The following is a 22,153-nucleotide window of genomic DNA, read 5'->3' on the forward strand; positions in this document are numbered from 1 at the left end:
AAGACTTTGGCATTATGATATAAGAGACCCTTTGAAATGATTCATGGAGCTAGGATGATCGGGGATTTGGTTTCTGTACAAAGGTAATTTCCTAAACGAGTCTGGACGTCGCAGATACTTGACCTCAAAAAAGTTATTAAGAAAAATGGAAGATAAAAATGGCTTTGATTGATCATTATGATCGGATGGATGATTATTCAAATCAGAAATGTGAGCTTTTATGACTAACGCTTGAACAGGTGGATTTTGAAATGTTCAGCAGGGGCGTGGTGGACAATGTTCTTTCCTGGGGCGTGGACAAAACTATGCGTAGAGTGCGGTGGGATAGGGCAAGGGTGGGGCATGGGTGTGGTCACACGGGTGTGGTCACACACGGAATAAACAAAACTGCTGTTCACATTAAAAGACGTGAGTTTCTGGATAAATAACTAAACTCTTTTTATTTTGTTAGACGACGACTTTCGCAATGTGTATTGGCGAACGACAAAGCATAGCTCCGTCCTTGTATGTAATCCATGCTAAGATCTTTAAGAGCGATGATGGATCAAGTCATGAATATGGGCAAAGTGTCAACAAGAGCAAGTAATGGAGCCTCAACCTCTATAAGACATTAGGGGATGACGTTTCCGTTGGTGACTAATAAGGGTTAGTACTTCTTGCATGGGGTGATCAAATGATTATTCAAGGAAGATAGAAGGTACGTTCTGCGTTTTTCACGACCTTTCTCTTTAAAAAGAAAATCACTCAGTTTAAGTAAAAAGTTATCTCTTTTTTATGACATAATGCTCCGATCAGTTGGTTATCTGATTTTGTTTTAAAAAATCGGGAAATGTTAACCATATCAAAAATATACTTTTTTGCGGGGGTGTAACATTTTTTTATACAGAAGGGGAATGTCTAAACACTCTCAACCCTTTGACGCGCACCTACGTCACAGTGGAGAGTATAATCCCCATGGTGATGAGATCATCAACAGTCATCCTGATCGTCTTAAGACGCACCACCGTGCAATGAACACCCTGGACTCCTCCAAGAGCTGACGGGACGCAGATAAGGCGCGTTGATTCACCATCCGTACCGGAACAGGCTGATTTGAGAGAAGGGACGGTGGTTTGGGGAGCATAGCCTGGGGGGACCCCGGGGAGATAGGTGGATATGGGATAGCTCATGGCGTCATCAGTTTGTGGCAAAGTTAAGGTTGCAGTGGTGCTACAAAAACAGGGGGAGGAACCAAGGGTCAGTTGGGGTAATAACGATGGAACCATGACCCTGCGGAGCGCTGGTCGTTTGCAGCTTTTGGGTCATTCTATATAATATGGCGTCCAGTGTCTTCCTGTACCTGTTACAACTATGATTTTGTAAATCTGGCTGCAATCCTTAATATTCCTTCTCCATGGGTGATTTATGTGAAGCAAACGACCTTTGCCTACCAACAAAAACAGTAGTTTGTAGACATTTTAACATTACCAAAGTTCATAGGTAACAGGAACATGACACACTGTCACAGTTTGGACCATAAATGGGCGAGTCAAAAAGAAAGAAAGTCAGGACCATTTAAAAAAAACAAAAATGAAGTTCTGCATGTGGCACTTTCAAAATCTAGAATTTGAAAACCCAATTAACAAGCTTTCTTTTAGTACAAGAATCATTCAAATCACTCATGTACTTTTCAAGTTACGGAATTTTAAACACAAACACCGTTTTAAACTTCTGTCCACGGATCACAAAATAAGGCAAGTGCTCTATCGGCAAAACGAAAACAATTCACATACATCCCTATGTGAATTGTTTTACCTATGTGATTTGAATGATTCTTGTACTAAAAGAAAGCATATTACTTGGGCTTTGATATCCAAGTGCTACGTGCAGAACGTCATTTAAAAATGGTCCTGACATTTGGATTTCCGGTTTTTTTTTTACTCACCCTGTGTAGAAGGATTCTTCCGGGATGTTGGGTAGTTACAAATTAGTAATATTTCTAGATTTTTGATCGTGGTTCATTTATTTTCTTTGGTTCCATGAGTTGTCTGAATTCCGGATCTGAGTTATGTTTGACGTCAGTAATTATTAACGTTATTTTGTACCGTATGGTGGTTTTTTTCTAATCTGTAGATAAAAATGAATACTGCCTGGATAAATTGAATATACATGTACTACTTTTAATTGCATTCTCAACCTTAAGATCTTTTCTTAAAACTTTTTTCGTTTTTTTTAAATTAAATAAAATTGAAACTGAAATTGAATTTGAAGAGCCGCGGCAGATTTTTTTCTTCTCCCAGTCTATCAAGTCCAGGCCTGCAAAAACACCACTGGTCGTGCAACACGACGCAATGCCTACAAGACACATCTAGATTTTTTTCAAAAATAGTTCTGTTCCGTTCCTCCTAAAAAAAAACCCCCAAAAAACCAAACAAACAAATACAAGACAGTCTAAAAGTTAATGTGTCTCTTTAAATGGAGAAGATGGGATCTTTTGGTCGCCGTTAGCTGATGTAATTACCCAAGTAATTACAAAGGTTATCTGCAAAATTTTAAGATGAGTAACCCACGGCCATTCCCAGCAACCTTGACCGACGCTTGATCCAAGTGTACCCCCCCCCCCCCCGGTTTGATCTAAGGGGAAACAGCCAGGGACACAGGGAAGTATCCTTAATTAAACTACACAAAAATATTAATAGACGAATGATTCAACCCACCAAATGTGATATGATAAGAATTAAAAATCGAGTCAACACAGAAACTCTTCTACTAAAAGAAATATTTGAGAAGACTGTTGTTATGAAGGTGGTCAGGTATGGACGAATCCAGGCACATATTTACACTAACGAGGCCCCCTTTAATGGAGAAACCATTGTGCACACTTTGCAAAGCAACTGCCATGTGGCGGATTATCTGAACAATAGCTAGCACAATGCTTTCGCCATTGAAGGGGGCCTCCGTTATAGAAATGACAGCGTTATGGGATTGGTGTATACGATCGGGTACTTTTGTTAAATTTGGACACACACCGACAGTTATACGTCACCTTCATCTTCACATCAATAGCAGAGCACTTTTACGAGAAATCAATCTGTTCTTCTTATTTCAAAACTATTGATTCCTTATAAAAACAAATCTACCATCAAAAAACAAGAAGGGTACAGTTTCACTTGGTACACCTAAACTGAGCAGCAGGAGTTAGTGTTATCTAAACACATTTGAAAAATTTTGGTACACTGTACACTGCTGTTGGCCCAACCGACTCGGTGATGCATGTAAAACGGAGATGAACGGGAAAGCATCCGGATGGTTAAACCAGGAGGAAATGCCGTGGGGATTACGGGATAGAATGACAGGCTAGACGTAGATATCCTCTCACTCAATGAACAACAAAGTCATTCTCTACTATCAAATTGCCAGAGCTTTGTCTTTACATCATGCATGAAAAAACCTGACTTTTGAATATCTGGGGCAATGAAATGACAAGTTACAATGCATATCTTAAAATACCATTACGAGTCACATTGTCACAGTTAATAACAAAAGTTTGAAGTTGCATTTTATTGCAAATAACATTTAGCATTTAAAAATAAATGTTAAAGCATAAATGCGGAATGACATAAACCGCGTCCTGCATCACTAGATTAAAACAATTCAAACAAGCTCTAAAAAGCCTCATTTAACTTTAATCCCACTTTTCAGTTAGGTGTGCGTTGTTATTTTTTGGTTAAGACTTTGTCTCATGTTCTGACGAAAAGAACACATTTCAGGATTGTGGAAAGAAGTTTCATGTCATACCGACAACCGACTTCAAATTTCGAGGACTATGTCACCTCTCAGTGTGAGGTAATACATGTACTTGCATTTACATGGGAAGTATGAATTGCAATACAGTGGAACGTCGCTATACCGAAACCACTATACCGAACATTCGGCTATACCGAACATCATCCTTGGCTCCCGATTTTTGTGTACAAAACCAACCGAACATTGTTGTTGAAAACCGTCAACAGAAGAGTGACAAATGGCTATTATTTCCCCAAGGCATAGAAGGGGAAAGCCACCCATCGATATAGGTAGTAAGCTCAAAAACTGTGTAATTACATAATTCAAAAGTCGTGCAGGGTGAAGGACGTCCAGGACGTGCAGGGCGCTATTATGAAGGGCGCTATTTATTGAAAAGTGAGTACCAGAGCACCGGCAGCTTAAAACTGCTATACCGAACGATCACTATTACGAACATTTTCTGTGGATCCCGCGATGTTCGTTATAGCGGCGTTCCACTGTACCACTTTCTACTGATCTCAGACGGCCAGCCGTTCCTCCTCTTAGTACTTATCTCATTGACTGACTGACTGACTGACTCCCCGACTGTCATTCGTGACTTAGCCTGTTGTAGTCCGATGATGAAGAGAGTCGGGCAGTGCTATCATATAGGATTACCCTGTTACGCCAATGAATGGGTCAAATCCGGCCCATTGTGTACACCAGATGCATGAAAAGACTTCCAGTGAAAAGCCGTTCTGAATCAAAGGAGAAGAATTGTGTGCACTCTGGAACCAGTGTTTACTTGGCTTGACTGGTCTTGTTTGATGGAAATCTTAAAAGCGTGCCTTGTACTTACAACCCTCCCTCTCTGGCAGCAAATTTCAACAAGGCCAGCCCAGCAGTCAAAATAAATCAAGTGACTGTTTGTAACAGTTGAGTGCTCCCTGTCTTCACAAAGCAGGATTGACTTGCTGTGATTGTTCTGAAACCTGATATAACTACGCTTGGACTGTAGGAGACTGATAAGGCAGCTATGCATATTAGTCATCTGCTTTTGTCTGTTGATGGAATTTGACTAGTCACAGTGCCTATAAGAAATATTATCTGACTGTTGGTGACTAGTCTATGTAAAAGGCATGGCAGGGGAACGGAAGTGAACTATTGACTGTCTGTGACTGATCAAACAAAAGGAGGGTTGTCAAGTAAAAAAGATAGCACAGTTGCTTTAGAGTCGTCCTTCAAAGATGAGATCCAGAGCGGCCTGAACATTTCCCCCAGTCACCTGAAGAGCTTGTAAGGAGACAGCATCATCTGTGATGCCCATACTACGGAGCTGCTGTAACTGGACCTGTGAGGGGGAGTAGGAAAAAGGTGTTGGGTGGGTACAAAGACCAAAGGACCTCTTGGTGGTGATTCTTGAACTTCCATGAGGACGTCAAATTCTTTTTCTGGATTTCTGGACACCTAATAATTTTTGACTAATATATTTACTGCTGCATAAGTATTACCCCCGCGCATCACGACTATACAGAATTCCTCAGATTTGAACATTCTTTTTTGGATTTGGTGCGGTGTTATTTCTGGAAAACAACAAAATGCATAAAAAGCAAATGATCCTGTATGCCTTCAAACAAAGCACCGTCGATATATTGATATTACTCGATTATTCAAAATTATTCTGATATTGATATCGCCAATAGGATATTTTGGAATCATATTGAAAAGATGTCAGATAATCATCAAAATAAATCTCCGTTTGTGCTTTTACTTTGTGTTTATCGTTTGCTGTATAATTAACATGATGAAATATAACTCTGCGGCAACTTGTGCTTGTGACTCAAAATAAAAGCATTGGGAAATGCCAAGCGGCGTCGCTTTGTGCTCTGCGTTCGCTGGAATTCGCCGTCTCCCCCAATGTAAAACTATAAAAAAAAACGCCCGTTCTGGACAAACTCTCAGTGCTGAGATTTGTTTGAAAAAGTTTGAGCAAAAATAGCAATATGCTCCAGAGAATGCCGTGGAAAATTGGGACTTTAGATTTATTTTTTTTTAGCAAAGTGTCATCTTTATGGTCTACGTTTACATGATAATCGATATATCGAATATCCTCGATATTGGATTTCCGATATATCGATTATTGAAAATTCCGATATCGACGGTGTTTACTTCAAACAGGTGTTCATGAGCTACGTATCACTAAACACTGTGCACCAATGCTCACCTGCAGCTGTTCAGCAGTCAATGTATCCCCATCGGAATGATCAGCTGCTTGACTTGACGTGTTCGTTCCGGCTACAGTAGCCGCAGCTGCTTGTTGGTGCTGCTGTAATGCCCGGGCCAACAGGTCAGCTGTTATGACACCACCTGGTAATTGACCTCCGACCCTTGACCTCGAGGATGACCCTGCAAGAGGCTGGCTGGATGTAGAGGCTGATGGCGTGGAGGTTGTGCTTGCTTGAGTTCGGGGTGGTGAAGTGAAAGGCTGGACAGAAACAATCGAAAAATTATAGCATTTTCCCAACACTGCTAATCACGCAAATTTTTTTGCACAAAAAAAATCGCCTCTTGAACAAAGACATCGACAAAATGGGGAACCACCAACATAAGGCTGGATAGCTCAGTTGGTAGAGCACTGGAATGGCAATGCGGAGGATGCAGGTTCAAACCCTGCTCCAGTCAATTACTATTTTCAACTTTAAAATAAATATATTCATGACAAAATATGGGTTTCCAGCAAAACATCATGTGAACTCTACTTGCTTGTGACTGGTTTAAGTTCGTTTTTGTTTAGGATCAATATTTGCTGCATTTTTTATTCTTTGAAGTTCCATGAAAACTAGCTCTGTATTTACTTAAATTAAGTGAAATCAAGTTTTGTGTGACGGGAAACAGAAAAGGGTTTTTAAGAGGTAGAGGCTGGTGAAAGGAACTATCATTTAGGCAAAGGACACGGATGTAACCTCTAATACAATAATATAAGGGAACCATTGAAGGGTAAGAAAACTGTTGAGAAAAATCGGAAATACTGACAGGACCTCAAATCTGAACCCTTACCGCTGCCAATATCATCAACGCCTATTAACACATACACAATTTTGTCGCAACGACTTTGACCCGCGGCAATGCCTGTGATCACAGAGCAGTGTCTCGAACCGGCCGCGATCATCGCATATCTAGGATCGGGCCAGGTGAATACAAAACGCGGATTCAAAATTAACATACAAGTATTACATGGCTACGTCACTAAATATGAATATTTATAGCGTTTCACCCAAAACTTTCTGAACTGAAGCGCTATTTGAAACCACTTGTATAAAACTGTATAAAGGCCTGCAAATGCAAACAAGCAAATTTACTTGTAACAGGAAATTATATTTCTTCAAAATTCGTTCGAAAAAGAAACTTGGAAATTTTGAAAAAGCACGTATATACCAGCTTTAAAATTCATCCAAATTTCAGTTATTGAGCCAAGGTCTAATGTTCCACGGTTTGATATGGGTCAAAAAATAAAACGACCCTTCCTGTTCTAAAAATAACCCCTGGTCATTATGCACCCCATGAAGGAAGGAAACAAGTTTTTCACATCCATGAGGGATTGGACTCCACCCTGCATAATGTCCGAACGTCACGTCTGATATCAAGACACTCAAGCCATTGTGAAGGTTACTCCCACTTCCTGACCCCCCTTGTCTAGACAAGTTCTTGGGTCAGGGGAAACGTTGCTAGCAATGACTTATCAAAATAATCTTTGAAAATCATGTGTGCTGGATATCTTATGATAAGGCACAGCTTGTGAAATTGTTTGGCAGTGACATAGCATTGGGAGGGGGTATATACCCCCCCCCCCTTTTAATATCACGCAAAATGGCCCTATTCGCCTTATTCAAATAGATGAAAAATTTAGGTGAGTTTATACACAATGTAAATATCTTAAAGCTGGCCCTTTTCTTTTCTTCTTCCAATTTCCACCTTTTTTATGTCTAAAACACTACCCCCCCCCATCAAAATGACCCTGCTTTCCATCCCAAATACAAACAAGAAACAGTTTCATAAATAAATACAGAATGCAGAAATGTGTGAGCACAAGCATGCTGCATTTTGTATATGTTCATTCAAATTTTGACTATGAAAATTCTCAACTGCAAGCAGTAGACAATGCCCCCTCCTGATAAACCTCCCACAGTACTGACGCCACAGTATGTAGTTATTTTGATTCCAATGGCGCAGATATGCTCCAACAGAGCTTAGCAAAGCACGCATCCCCTCAAAATTTGACAACTCTTACAAAAGAATCTGAACTAACCTGCGTAAAAGCACCAGCGCTACTTCCCGCCGAGCCACCTACGCCTGCAGCAGCTAGAGCAGCACTTAGCTGAGCTTGAGTGATTAGCTGTGGACGACTGGAACTACGACCCTAAGAGACACCAGAATGTGAAGCAAATAAACATCAGCAAAATTAATCTACTTTGTGTATGATGGATTCCCCCCCCCCCCCCTCCACCCCCACCATATCAAAAAGTCATTGGCTGCGGTGCCCACTGCTGCATATTCCAACCGGCCAGCCTACCCTGGTCAAGACATCTTCGCCAGGAAGTAGGAGGTTGTGGGTTCGAGTCCCACCCGAGTGACCTTGTGAACTTTTTCTTTCAAGCTCTCGGATAGCACTGAGTCTACGAAATAACACTGATAAAGGGCAAAAGCCAATATGGAAATTAAAAACTCAAATCATGCACCAACAAAACAATTAAAGATTATTAACTAGCAAGGAAACTTTCTGGCAAGGAAAAGTTTTGGCAAGGAAAATTTGATCTTGAGCCTCCCAAATCCCAAGAGCCCAGTTACTTTTAGGTCATTTCCTTTTACTACTTTTAGATCATGTTTGACCTTGTGGCCCTTGAAAGTACACAAAATGTGTTGCTGGTTTCCTGAACAGTTGAAGATTTTGAGAAATTCAGGAAGGTTTTGAATAAAAAATGTCAAGTATTTGCCAGATTTGACGATTTTCCTTTTGCGATAAACAAATTGCCATATACATGCGTGCAAAATCACAGCAAGTACCAAAATTTCTTAACGTTCGGACAACAAACTTTTTCAGGTGTTTTGTATGCCCCAACAGTGAGAACGTAAAGTTCCAATGTCGTTTTGATTGGATGAAAAATTACAGAATGCAGATTCGGTTACCACGTCCCACATATACTTGCTCGCAATTCTTTGCCGCGTTTATCCCGAAGTAAAAATCATAGAATCTTGTATAAATGCACATGCCAAATTGGGATACCGATTTGACTTATTAGGTTTAAGCATATACACGAACTTGCCAACTTCTGCCAAGTATCGAGCAGTTTAATGAAATTGACCCAGGCCTATTAACGGATACATGTAGGTCAGGTCAGATATCAGTCCAAATCACAGGAAAGCAGAAATAAGTCTTGACCTCCTCTTCCTAATTCTATTTGGTTTCCAGCTCAGCAGGCCTTCTTTGAATGATCAGCCATGATTAGTTCTATCCTCTAAAGACCCCCAAAATAAAATTAAAAATGTGCATGCCATTTAAATTCAGATATGAAGGCAGTCACTAGTGCTTGTGAATATATCTTGTATGATCTTAATACCAAGCTAATACATCCTAAGTAAATAACTGCTGCGTGCTTTAAAGGTAATATACAACAAGTTAGAAATAAATGGATTTGGGGATTGGTAATTATGTAGATGGTTGAAAAACCAAGAAAAAATTATATTCTTGTAGTCTTATGGTTCCCTGGCCCTTCTTCAGACAAAAACGGAGCAATTTATCAGACGTCGGGGAAATGCCAGGTCAGGGAACCAGACTTGCTGGCTTGCACCCGTTCACGGATGTGCAACCAATTGCAAACAAAATGTTGACTAACCAAATTTGGTTAATTGGGGGGCACCATTTGAAGACAGTCAGTTTTTTCCAATGATGGTTGACTGACCATCATTGGAAATTTATTTCAAAATTCCACTTTTCTTGAAAACGACAGCACACCAGGTGCCACGATTTCACAGGACGCTTGAGGCTATTATTCACTTATAGTCAAGTGAGGTATTTCACATTAACTTGGTCGGTTTTTTTTGTTTGCAAATGTTGTATATTACCTTTAAAGAAAGGAAAAGTAATTTATATACTTTACATTCACCGTATATAAGACACCTGGAAAAGAAATCAAACATGCAAGAATGTTCTGGTGCATCAAGTGAATGAAAGTTTTTTGTTAAATCTAAAACGTATCCAAACCAAATATATTCTTTGACACGCACAAATGATGCGGGAGCATATGCGTGTCAAACAAGAAGATAATGACGAAATAGTCAAGGAGATAAATGAAAAGGTGACAATGACAAAAGGGCTTACTGCAAAAAAAGAAGTTGGAGAGGAGTTGTTGATAAAATCGTAAAGCCATCAAGAAGAGATAAACTAAAAACTTACATCTGAGGACGTGTCCATTTCATCATCAGACAAATCGGGTTGAAGGGACCCTGAAGAGTAAAAAGGGATAGTGCACTCAATTAAACCTCTAGCAATTCAACTGGGATCAATATTGGTGTTAATGTAGTGAGATCAAGTGCACTCTCAGTTGTTGTACGTCCAAAAGTTTTGCAAGTGATTTGCATATTTTCATGAAACACTTTGATTTGCATAGTGTGACCTTTGTGCTTCCGCGAAAAGGCAACTTGTAACAAGTTTTGTCCTGTGGGCTTTCAGCAGAGAAGACCGATACTAAATGTGGCTATAAATTCTCTCGTTTTTGTAGGGAGCATGGCTCCTGCCATGCTCCTGAGGTATATTACTGAGCGAGGGTGATCTTATAAAAACTTCCCAGTGAGTATTGCTCTGTAATATAATCGTTTTGTGAGAGAATTGTGGTATTTTTGTGACAGACATCATTCAGTTTATTGTACTTTAGTGTTTAGCGTTTACGTACACAGCTTGTGTTGAACTTTGACAGACATTGTATTTACTGTGTCATTTTTCTTTTGTGCAAATGGGCTTGAATGCTTGAAGTCTTGTAGGAATAAATTAATCAAGTTCAGAAGATGATTGTCGTCATAGTTGTTGATATTTCAAATTAAATTAATTAAATAGGGTTAAATTAGTTTGATCTGGGTGTTCTCAGGCTGTGGACTGACTCGATGCACAACCACGCAAAAATACGTGTCCCAAATCTTGGCCGTTCTGCAGATACATGTACATGCTTGCCAAATTCCTGGACACCGCCTTCTGTTTTATTTTTAGATCCAATCAAGATTTTACGATGAGAAAAATGTTTAGTGTTTTCATAAAATCAAAAAGCCTGAATTGAGGTATTATGAGTAACGGAATCATCAACAAAGAACCTCACTTCATACTTGAGAAAGTACAGGAAAAATCCGAAAGACATGGGAACCATTCATGACATGGTTCAATCATGTCCATGGTTCAACAAAACTTCGGAACAGCTGAGAGGAATAAGTGTCCCAAAACTAAAACGTCACCGATTGAGAGACGCTTCCGTTTATCTACCTACCCTGTTCATTATCAGCCCCTCTTGCCCTGTCGGTCTGTGCACCTTCTTCAGTGACTGACGCAGCTACATGCATGACAGCATGGCCAATGGCTGGATGTGCACGCACGATCCTGAAAACAAAATTTCAAGAGCAAAATTGCGGTTAAAAATCATTTTTCAGTGAATCAATAATTTCATTGACAAAAATAAAAGATAACACCCTACTGGATGATAAAATTTGCAGTGTTATATTATTTTATTTATTTGTTTATTTCATTCTTATTTTAACTCGGTAGCCCATTCAGTGGAATCCACTGTTCTCCCATTGGGCCCAGTAAAGAGAAGACAGTGTGAAGAAATTACAATTTGAGATGTGGGAGGAAAACCCCAGAAGAGTATTATGAGGAAAGCCCCCGGAATCAGGTAGGGACTGAAAACCCAATCCACATATTGTCCCAGGCAGGAATCGAACCTGGGTTATACAGCGGTGGAAGACGAGAAAAGTACCGCTACGCCAACCCAACTCCCCATTTCACAATACTCTGTATTTTTGACTAAACCAGCTCATTCAAGTCCTGAGCTTAAGAAGCTGGAATATGAACCTGGTGCACTGTAGTATAATATGATAAAGAAAAAATTCAACAACGTTTAGTTTTGTTTAGGTCTTACCTTCGCACATTATCGGCATCAGCAATCTGTATCAGGAGCTCTGGGTCTCGAAGCATTGCTGTGGAATTTTTGTTAAAAAAAAGAGATTATGCAGCATGTCTGATGACTGATTTTACAACATGTCTGAGGTTGATATTTTTGGGCAAAACTAAGTATTTTGGGATTTTACGGTTACAAGAACAAGGGTGGAGGAAAGCTGGGTTTATAACAGACTGGGACCTTAAGTGCTGAAAAACATGCAAAACGGAATCAGACCAACTGGACTCACTGTTTAGCGAGCAAAATTCTCCAAAATTGTCATTGGGCAAAGACAAGGTCCTCAGTATTTCACCAGCCAAGTTTGAGGTCCCAATCAATTTATAAAGAAGACTTATTCTTCATTTTTTTGCACATGAGAAGGAAGTAAAGTAATTTCAAAATGAGGCTAAAGACCAGACTGGTACATGTCCATCCATGGTCCACCAATGCCAACTGTTTGAAAAGACTGACCTCTTCATTAGTCTGGTGGCTGACTATGGAGAAATATGTAGAAATAGAGACCGGTACCAGATGTTTCTTTCGGCAGTACTGAAGGGGTGTTGGACTGGTTGTTTCAGGTGCCAGTCTATTTTCTTGTATTGCATGTTTTCAATACCTTAAGTTCTGGGACTTTCATACACAGTATTGAGAGTCCCAAATTTTCAAACTATTTTTAGACACAGTGTATGCATCCAAGATTTGTATAAGTAGCCCTAGGTCTTGAAGTATTAAGAGGAAGATTTTTTTGGTCAAAAAAGTTGAGTTAAAAAGAATCATGTACAACATTATGATTGTCTAGTAATAAACTGTACTTCGGGCTGTATATATGGTAAACAAGAAAACCATCAAAATCATCGGGTTTGTTAAATATTGAGCCATAGACTGGTATACTTACAAACTGCTGTGTGGTCTGCAGCCAGACCAGGGGTAGCTGTTATGATGTTGTCTATGGTTTCAGTGCTTGTAAGGATCTTATGCACCTACGTCAAAAACAAACAGGGCACAAATCAAACCTTTTAAAAAGTTAAAATGCTTCAGAAAATCTTGAGGAAAAAAAATCATCCATTTAATGCCATAAATCATTTAAAATATGGAAATAAATGTGTGATTGGGAGGTATTAAACACTCTGTTTAAGACTGGTTAATACCGTTTCGGTAAAAACAAATTTCAAAACTTTTCTGTCCATATGAGTAAAAAACGTCAAAAATTATAAATTATAAATTTCCAATGATTTTGTTCAACAAAACACCCCTCTAGTTATACAATGGTAAGGCCCTCTGGTAAACAACTCCTTATATGGAGATTGGCGCGCCCGTCGTGTGTACTGCGTGATGTCCCGCAGAATGCAGATGTAGTGGTGTGGTGTGAATTAAGGACTATGAATACTGACTCACTTATTGCGCATGCCTACATGTACGCGAGTATTTTGAAGGTTCAGCCAAAAAAAAGGTGCTGGCACCGGATTTCACAGAGTCCAAATTTCATGTGACACTGGAAAAATGACCAGCCAGCCGTGTCTTTGTCAACCGTTTAAAAATTGGCCACGTGACAGCCTCTCGACCAATAGGAATGGGTAAACTGACTTAGATATTTATAAATAGTTGTTTTAGATGGAGAATAGAATTGTTTAGCCAAACTTACAGCTTGTCTGTGGGCGGGGTTTAGGAGAGCAGCATGAAGGGCGGTCATCAAATGACGAATTCCGACGTCATCCAATGGTTCTAGAAGATGAGTGAATGGGTTATTTAATGAGGAAGACATAAGAAAGTTGTCTGTAGGGGTAAACGTGAATTAAATAATTGAAGACAAAAAATAGTTTCAACAAATCGCACAAAGTAATTGTAAAGGCAATTCTTTTTTTTTTCGTTTTTTTTTCAAAAATTTAAAATCAAAGATTTATCTTGACACAGGAGACTGGGCACTTATGCCATCATGACTGAAATATTAATTATCATCACTTACCATTTAGTCCAGCGGATATGTGACAAAATATCGATGAATTGTGCACTTTTGCATAAAAGCGTGAAACATTTAGGGGCGTGGCATCCATTTAAAAAAAGGGGGGCGGGACTTGTCGTGCCCGCAGTGAAAATGGTTTTTCCCACTTGTTACAAAAGCAGGAAACTTCACAAAGACATAATTATATAGATTATTAGTGTTTTCCAGATTCGGCGCCACCACAAAAGTACCTTTTGGGGGGCGTGGCAGCCATTAAAAGAAAAGGGGGGGGTTTAATTATTATGCCCACTTTGGAAAACATTGTGCCCATATGTCATGAACGAATAAAACGTCCCACAGACGTTTATATTCATGAGAAAAAAAATTCCAGTTGTGGAGCCATCTCGAACACACCCTTTTAGGGGCGTGGCAACCATATAAGAAAAAAAAGGGGGAGGGGTTTTCATTATGCCCACCCTGGAAATATTGTTCCAAAACTCATAGAGAAATGGAACTTTCCAGAAACATCGACATTCATAAGAAAAAAATTCCAGATGTGGAGCCATCTCAAACACACCCTTTTAGGGGCGTGGCAACCATATAAGAAAAAAAAGGGGGCGGGGTTTTCATTATGCCCACCCTGGAAATATTGTTCCCACATTCATAGAGAAATGGAACTTTCCACATACATTGACATTCATGAGAAAAACAATTCCAGATGTGGAGCAATCGCGAACACACCCTTTGACAAGTCCCGCCCCCCTTTTTTTAAATGGATGCCACGCCCCTAAAAGGGTAAATTTGCGATGGCTCTACATCTAAAACATTTTCTCGCATGAATATAAACATCTGTGCCAAGTTTCACGCTTTTATGCAAAAAAAAAAGTGCACAATTTTTTCACATATCCGCTGGACTAATTGTGCGCTACTAACAAGAAGTATTGCTTTTACTTAGAACAGAAACTTAACATGAATTACTCTTTTTATTTCTTTGTTAAAAACATGAAATTCCAGTCATATCATCCTACCTGCCTGTACTATTGGTATGGGTTCTTTCTTCCTCAATGCATGGACAGTGCATCCTGATTCCAATCCATATAATTTCAAGTTGTCTGCATCCCGTAAGAGTCGACCGCAGTAAACCATCGCTAACGGGTAAAAAAAAATATGGGAATATTGGAAGAACTATTAACACAATTATTGGCTCAGTAACACCATTTTGTGAAGCAGTCAAATTTGGTCAAACTCATCTTTCGTAGGTCACAAACAAAGCTTTTTGTCACTGAATATAGGCTCACAAAAGAATGCCCTATTGTAGTAAGCATACATGTAAATAAAGATGTCAACCGCTGCACACACTGTGAATATGCAAAACCGCATTGATTTGCATGGCATCAACTGTAAAATCCCATTTTCTACTGAAAGATGCTGTTCAAAATTACAAATACAATATTTCAAAAACCTATCTAAGGTTGCAGAAGTTGTTTACGAATGATAAAAACACTTTAAGGACTAAACCAAAAGAGGGTTCGTAACTACACAATCGCCCATACTTACTGCCATAGACAGGGATGTTAGGCAAGTCCATCACAAGTCCCTGCAAGTCATTGCAAGTCCTCCAGTCCCAATTCAACTCACACGCTTTTCAAATGAGCTTTGACAAAGGCATTCCTTTGTTTTTGTTCATCTTCTGTTACCTGTGGCTTGTTTTTTTTTATGTATTTATGACTAGACTTGTGGTGGACTGGAGTTTTTTTGAGTGGACTACATGGACTTGACTACATCCCTGCCCATAGACGGACGAGATGGTTAACATGGCGATTGTGTAGTTATGGGCAGGTTTCTCTGTAAGAGAACAAAATCTACAATTTAGTTGACTTACAAAATTGTACATGACTTACCAAATTAGTTGGTGACATTACGTACATGGAGGTATGTTATACATGTAGATAGAGGGCAGGGTTTTGATGTTTTGAAGAAAATTTGGGTAAAAATGACAATGACAACGACAAAACGCAACATGAAAACAAAGTCATGAAAGATGGCGATCACGGCCATGTACCGTGAACACAAGGCGCGCTGTCAATCGTGTACGAAAATCATATATTCTACTAATGAAGGGCTTGTAACTACACAATCACCGTTAACAACACTGACAAAAACTTAGCACTTCAAGTTCAACAATGTCAATAATGATGAAATACGACAATGTCAAATTCGTTACACTGGTGAACATGGTGAGGGAATGGGGAACCTTGTATTCATCATTTTCTATCAAGTATCATTACTAAACAATATGTTGAATTTTTCCACGTTTCTTGCAACAATGACAATGTGAGTGCAGTTAGCCAGTCAATGGCAATGCGCTAGTGCGTGCGCACGGCCGCTTCTTCAAGTAAAAAAACTGGCATTGATTTTGTACACAACTTGATTCAAATTTTTCGAGTCACGGCGATACGATTTTGTTTAACAGCCGACATTTCGGAAATATAAATCTTACAAAGTTCAGAAGACGGTAGACCGATGGCCGTGGACACTCTTTCTCGTAAAGTACTGACTGATCCAGAAAAATCGATTTCATCAAGTCGTGTTCGCCCAGTTTTCTCGGAAAATTTTACACAAATACTTCCCACGGAATTCGCCATGTTGACAATAATGCGCCCTCATTTGTCTCAATCTAGAAATTTCTCACTATAAATTCTCATGACGTCAGCACGCCTCCAACGTTTTACATGAATATGCATTGCATTGCTAATAGCATGGTGCTTCAACGGGAGTGTTATTCTACAGCTTTGATAAAGGTCAGGTGTCAATCTGCCCTCTGCTGAATATAAAATAATATGCAAATCAATTCAAAGCACATTCTGGAAAAGTAGGCGGGGCAAAGAATGATCTTGAACTCGAATTTTCCAGACGGAATGAAAAGAATGTTTGTCCCGGGAATTTTCTCGAACCATTTTTGTTAGTATAAAGTCGGCACATCGGCAGTGCATCGTCAGATTTTGGAACGAAGCAAACAGTCGATTGGAATAGACTGCCTGAACCGACAAGCGGCGATTCACGGACAGAATATTTTTCCCAGCAGGCGATATATTTTTTTGTCGGAACTTCATCAAACAATATTTTGCATCTTGATTAAGTGAGCTTTCTACAACTGTGAAGATGGCCAAGTCGAAAGCTATCGGGATTGATCTGGGGACCACGTACTCATGTGTTGGGGTCTTCCAGAATGGAAAGGTGGAGATCATCGCCAATGACCAAGGCAACCGGACCACGCCGAGTTATGTCGCCTTCACTGACACGGAGAGACTGATCGGAGATGCGGCCAAGAATCAGGTTGCTATGTAAGTACATCTCAAGTTCCTCTTCATCGGATAATAAATTAAGATTAATTTGAAAGAACGCAGGCCCTAGGCATAGAGTTGTATATTATAAACATTATAAGGCTCACATCGTGGCCAGTATCTTGACCATATTATTTTGTCTATCACATGAACGACACAATCTTGAGAGGTCATTATAAATTATCGATGCATCGTTATTTTATTAAATTAAACTAATATAAAGAAAAATACATCTTGCCGACACTTTTTGGTGTAAATAATTATTATACGATTGTATGTATAACTCTAGGGGTAAAATGATTAATTTTACAGCCTAGATTTTGATCTTTAAAAAAAATAAATACAAGACCATTTTGAAGATTTCTCATCGATTTCATTTGTACACAACCAACATACAAGTAGGCCTACATGTATAGTGTCGGCTGAAATGTACATTCATTCCCTCCACTTTTCATCTGTGTTTATATTGTACCTGCTGCTTATTATTGTATGGCACACACGATTGTATACCTTGACTCGTCTTGGTCTTGGTCATGGTCATGACATGGCCGCGACGTCAGGCCGGTGACGTGAAGTGTGAAATTTGAACTCGACAAAAATACGGACTCGATCATAATTATAACGCATGCCTAGTGGATCTTGGACAGAATAAGAATAGACCAGATTGTACAGGGTGAGTCAAAAAGCGGAACCCAAACCCCCAAAAAGATATTTCATATTTAAAAATATATAGCACCAAACATAATAATGGCCGGAAAGCCTATATTTTAAAGCTACTTTTAGATGAAAATGACACAGAATATCTCAACAACTGTCAACAACTGTAGTACACAATATCTTTATAAACAGCCCTGGTTAGGCAAACAACATGATTTATATAATCTACTTTTTTTTTTTTTAAATGGGCCTTCAAAAGGACTTTGTTGAATATTTGCAACTTTTAAACTGAGGTTTTATCGCTGGTGATGTTTGAAGACAATTGTGACGACGATTCTTGAAATCGCATTTTTGGACGAAAGAGGTATAAGGGTCATTGTGTTTAAAATGGTGAAATTTTTTGAACGAATTGAGCAATTCCAGTATTTTTTTCATCTAAAAGTAGCTTATGAAATTGGCTTTCCAGTCATTATTATGTGTGGTGCTACATATTTTTTTAAATATGAACTAATTTTGTGGGTTTGGGTTCCCCCTTTTTTGTTTTACTCACCCTGTATTGGAGTCCAAATTTCATACGACACCGGGTCTTAACGTGCACAAACGCATGGCCGGGTTTGATATGCTTGAGTGATTTTCCCGAAAAGAGCATTTGTGTGATTTATTCGGTTGAATACATGTATTTAAAAAAAAATGCAAAATTTAAGGGTATGTTTGAACCTGCAGGCAACACTTGAACTAAAAGATGAAATAATAACTTGATAAATTGGTAAAAAAACAACTTCCACCTTCCTCTTAAAATCATATTGGGTAAGTTTTTTTCGGCTCACGATGTTCTTCAATACTTGAAAAGATGAACTTTATTTAGGGATATGGCCTATGACATGGAGGATTTTTGTGTTTGTCTAAGTTCCGAGTGAAGTTTTTGAAATAAAAAGTGTGGATTTGATGACAATAATAATTTCATAAATTTATAAACTTTGCGTATTTTTCTCACAATATTTTGTACTTTTTGGATTTTGTTTACAGGAACCCGAAGAACAGCATCTTTGATGCCAAGCGCCTGATTGGCCGCAAATTTAACGACCCACCCGTCCAAGCTGACATGAAGCACTGGCCGTTCACTGTGATCAACAAAGGCGGCAAGCCGATGTTGGAAGCAGAGTACATGGGAGAGAAGAAGCAGTTCACCCCAGAGGAGATCAGCTCCATGGTCCTGGTCAAGATGAAGGAGGTAGCCGAGGCGTATCTGGGCCAGAAGGTCAAGGATGCAGTGGTGACCGTGCCTGCGTACTTCAACGACTCCCAGAGACAGGCTACCAAGGATGCTGGCGTCATCGCTGGACTGAATGTCCTCAGGATCATCAATGAGCCAACGGCAGCTGCTCTTGCCTACGGACTTGATAAGAAGCTCAAGGGAGAACAGAACGTGCTCATCTTCGACATGGGAGGCGGCACCTTCGATGTGTCCATCCTGACTATCGATGATGGAGTCTTTGAGGTGAAATCCACGGCTGGGGACACTCACCTTGGTGGAGAAGACTTTGACAATCTCCTGGTAGGGCATCTGGCGGCTGAGTTCAAGAGGAAGAACAAGAAAGACATGTCCAACAACCCGAGGGCTCTGCGCCGTCTGCGCACGGCTGCTGAGCGAGCCAAGCGCACGCTGTCAAGCAGCACCACCGCAAACATTGAGGTTGACTCCCTCTTTGAGGGAATCGACTTCTACACCAGCGTCAGCAGAGCCCGCTTCGAAGAACTTTGCTCCTCTCTCTTCAGGAAGGCTCTTGGACCGGTAGAGCAAGCCCTGTTGGATGCCAAGCTGGATAAGAACAAGGTCGATCAGGTTGTGATGGTAGGAGGCTCCACAAGAATTCCCAAGATCCAGAAGATGTTGCAGGATTTCCTGAACGGGAAGGAACTGAACAAGTCCATCAATCCAGACGAGGCTGTGGCATACGGTGCTGCTGTCCAAGCTGCTATCTTGACTGGTGATCAGAGCGATGAGGTGAAAGATGTTCTCCTGGTGGACGTAGCACCTCTGTCTCTCGGCATCGAGACCGCTGGCGGTGTCATGACCAAGCTTGTGGAACGCAACTCTCGTATCCCTACCAAAGCCAGCAAGACCTTCTCCACTTACTCTGACAACCAACCAGGAGTCAGCATCCAGGTCTTCGAAGGAGAGCGAGCGATGACCAAGGACAACAACCTCCTGGGTACCTTTGAACTCTCTGGGATCCCTCCTGCACCACGCGGTGTGCCTAAGATTGATGTCTCCTTTGACATTGATGCGAACGGCATCCTGAATGTATCCGCTAAAGACGAGAGCACTGGAAAGTCCAACAGCATCACCATTAAGAACGAGAAGGGACGCCTGAGCCAAGCAGACATCGATCGTATGTTGTCGGATGCTGAGAAGTACAAAGCAGAGGATGAGGCTCAACGGGATCGCATCAGTGCCAGGAACGGCTTGGAGTCATACGCTTACAGTCTCAAGCAAGCCGTTGATGAAGTCCCTGAGGGGAAACTGACTGATGATGATAAGAAGAAGGTACGAGATGCCGTCAAGGAGACCGTGGACTGGATGGAGAGAAACACTCTGGCTGAGAAGGATGAGATCGCTCACCAGCAAGAAGAGCTTTCAAGGATGTGTTCTCCTGTCATGTCTAAGCTCCACGGAGGAGCCGGGCAGGCTGGTGGACAGGGACCATCTGGAGGCAGCCAGGGCCAACAAGGGCCTACAGTTGAAGAGGTTGACTGAACTTACAACTCGAAAAACTTTTAATGGTTCTTGTTTTGTTATACGCCACTGAAGCATTAGTTTCGATTGGAACGAGTAGCTAGGATGAGCAGTTGTAGTTTCATTATTTTAGTAATTTAAAAACGAGGATAGACAGTATTCCACAGCATATTAGGGCAAAACATTTTTTTCTTGTTTGTTATTTTTTCGTAATGAAAAAAATATTAACAATGAACTACAAAAGAAATATCATAAAACAGTTTACGATTCATGTGCAAGTAAAATTTGTTGTATATAGCTGAAAGGCAGTTGGTTAACATTTATTGTAACTGGTTAGTTTATTTTTTTATAAACAGTTACCGAAGAACAAGTAACGTTATGCTGAATTATTGTTTTTGTTACTAATATACTTATTATGTAATGTAGAAACAAAGACTTATTTTTTTTTCAATGAACTGGCAAAAATTCAAGAAGTTGATTAAGTAGTGACAAGTTGTCAATGACAACGAAGATTTAAATGGAGCTTCTTATTCAGGCATGAGATTTTTCAGACTTTTGTCTGAAATCAGACTTTTTGAATATGAGAGAAAGACATTATTACTTTAGTATAGAAAGGTATGCATCTTTCAGATATGTCATCAATTTTCAGACTTTGTTTTAAATTGACAATCTCATATCCCTGCCTTATTTGAAGAAAAAAAAATATAAGAAGTAAGCCCAAAATAGATTATTAAGGGAAATGTGCCAAAAGTTTCAATCAGCAAAAATAGCAAAAGAAAAAAAATACACTGTATACCTTAAGTTTCAGGAAGCTTGAGAAGTATGTCAGTTTTGCATTGCTTAATACTTGTAAATAACTCATGGATATTCTTGTACTAGTTTTAATGACTTGAATTCATTAAATTAATTGTTCGTTAATTTTCTTGTACTAGGTTTAATGATATATACCTGTTGATTTCGGAGAAGAAAAAAAAACATTTTTATTTAATGTTAACGTGTTTTACTTTTGATTTCAAGAAGCTGATTCATCAATACTCTTGGAAAAGACTTAATGACATGAGTATGTTAAAATCTCGGTGAAATTAAAAACAAGTACATGTAATGCATCGAGGAACTTAGCACTGTAAAGAAAAACATAAGGAGTTTTTACATATAAATGTTTAAAATGCCAAAAGAAAACCTTCAAAAGATTCCTTTGATATTGCTGATTTTTGCTCTTACACAATTAACTTACAGTATAACAAACTTTTAATTAATATTGAAATTGTTATTCAAACAATATTGTTTAAAATTATAACTACTAAAGGCAAAGAGTGAGGCCTCATGTTTTATATTTCTAACGGGATTCGTTTTCAATCTGTGACTATTATGTTGTCGCTCTTTTAAAGTTTTAAAAACGTGCAAGAAAATCTGAGGTTCAGAGTTTTATTGTTTACATTTGTTAATATTTTCTCTTAATGATTATATAAACTGTTAATGCAATAAAGTGTTTTGTTCAGTGTTTAACGGCATTATTTGTGTGTCGGCAAAGGCATTT

The 22,153-nt window shown here is 39.5% G+C and overlaps 2 protein-coding genes across 2 annotated transcripts; one reads left to right on the top strand and one right to left on the bottom strand.

Annotated features, from left to right (window-relative positions):
- Positions 1-2,743: 2,743 nt before the first annotated feature.
- Positions 2,744-16,554, bottom strand: LOC119740292 (ubiquitin-like protein 7). Its single transcript, XM_038215556.1, has 10 exons — positions 16,379-16,554; positions 14,907-15,026; positions 13,582-13,661; positions 12,835-12,919; positions 11,922-11,979; positions 11,274-11,383; positions 10,196-10,245; positions 8,051-8,161; positions 5,969-6,229; positions 2,744-5,095 (listed from the first exon to the last, which is right to left on the bottom strand). Exons 1-10 carry the CDS (start codon positions 16,521-16,523, stop codon positions 4,973-4,975), a joined length of 1,143 nt encoding a protein of 380 aa, XP_038071484.1. The 5' UTR covers positions 16,524-16,554; the 3' UTR covers positions 2,744-4,972.
- A 250-nt stretch (positions 16,555-16,804) lies between these two features.
- Positions 16,805-22,127, top strand: LOC119740291 (heat shock 70 kDa protein IV-like). The gene is made up of 2 exons (XM_038215555.1): positions 16,805-17,222; positions 18,906-22,127. The coding sequence occupies exons 1-2, from the start codon at positions 17,041-17,043 to the stop codon at positions 20,635-20,637; spliced, it is 1,914 nt and encodes a 637-aa protein (XP_038071483.1). The 5' UTR covers positions 16,805-17,040; the 3' UTR covers positions 20,638-22,127.
- Positions 22,128-22,153: the final 26 nt, after the last annotated feature.

The sequence above is a fragment of the Patiria miniata genome, unplaced genomic scaffold, assembly GCF_015706575.1.
Source record: "Patiria miniata isolate m_02_andy unplaced genomic scaffold, ASM1570657v1 HiC_scaffold_5, whole genome shotgun sequence".
NCBI lineage: Eukaryota > Metazoa > Echinodermata > Asteroidea > Valvatida > Asterinidae > Patiria > Patiria miniata.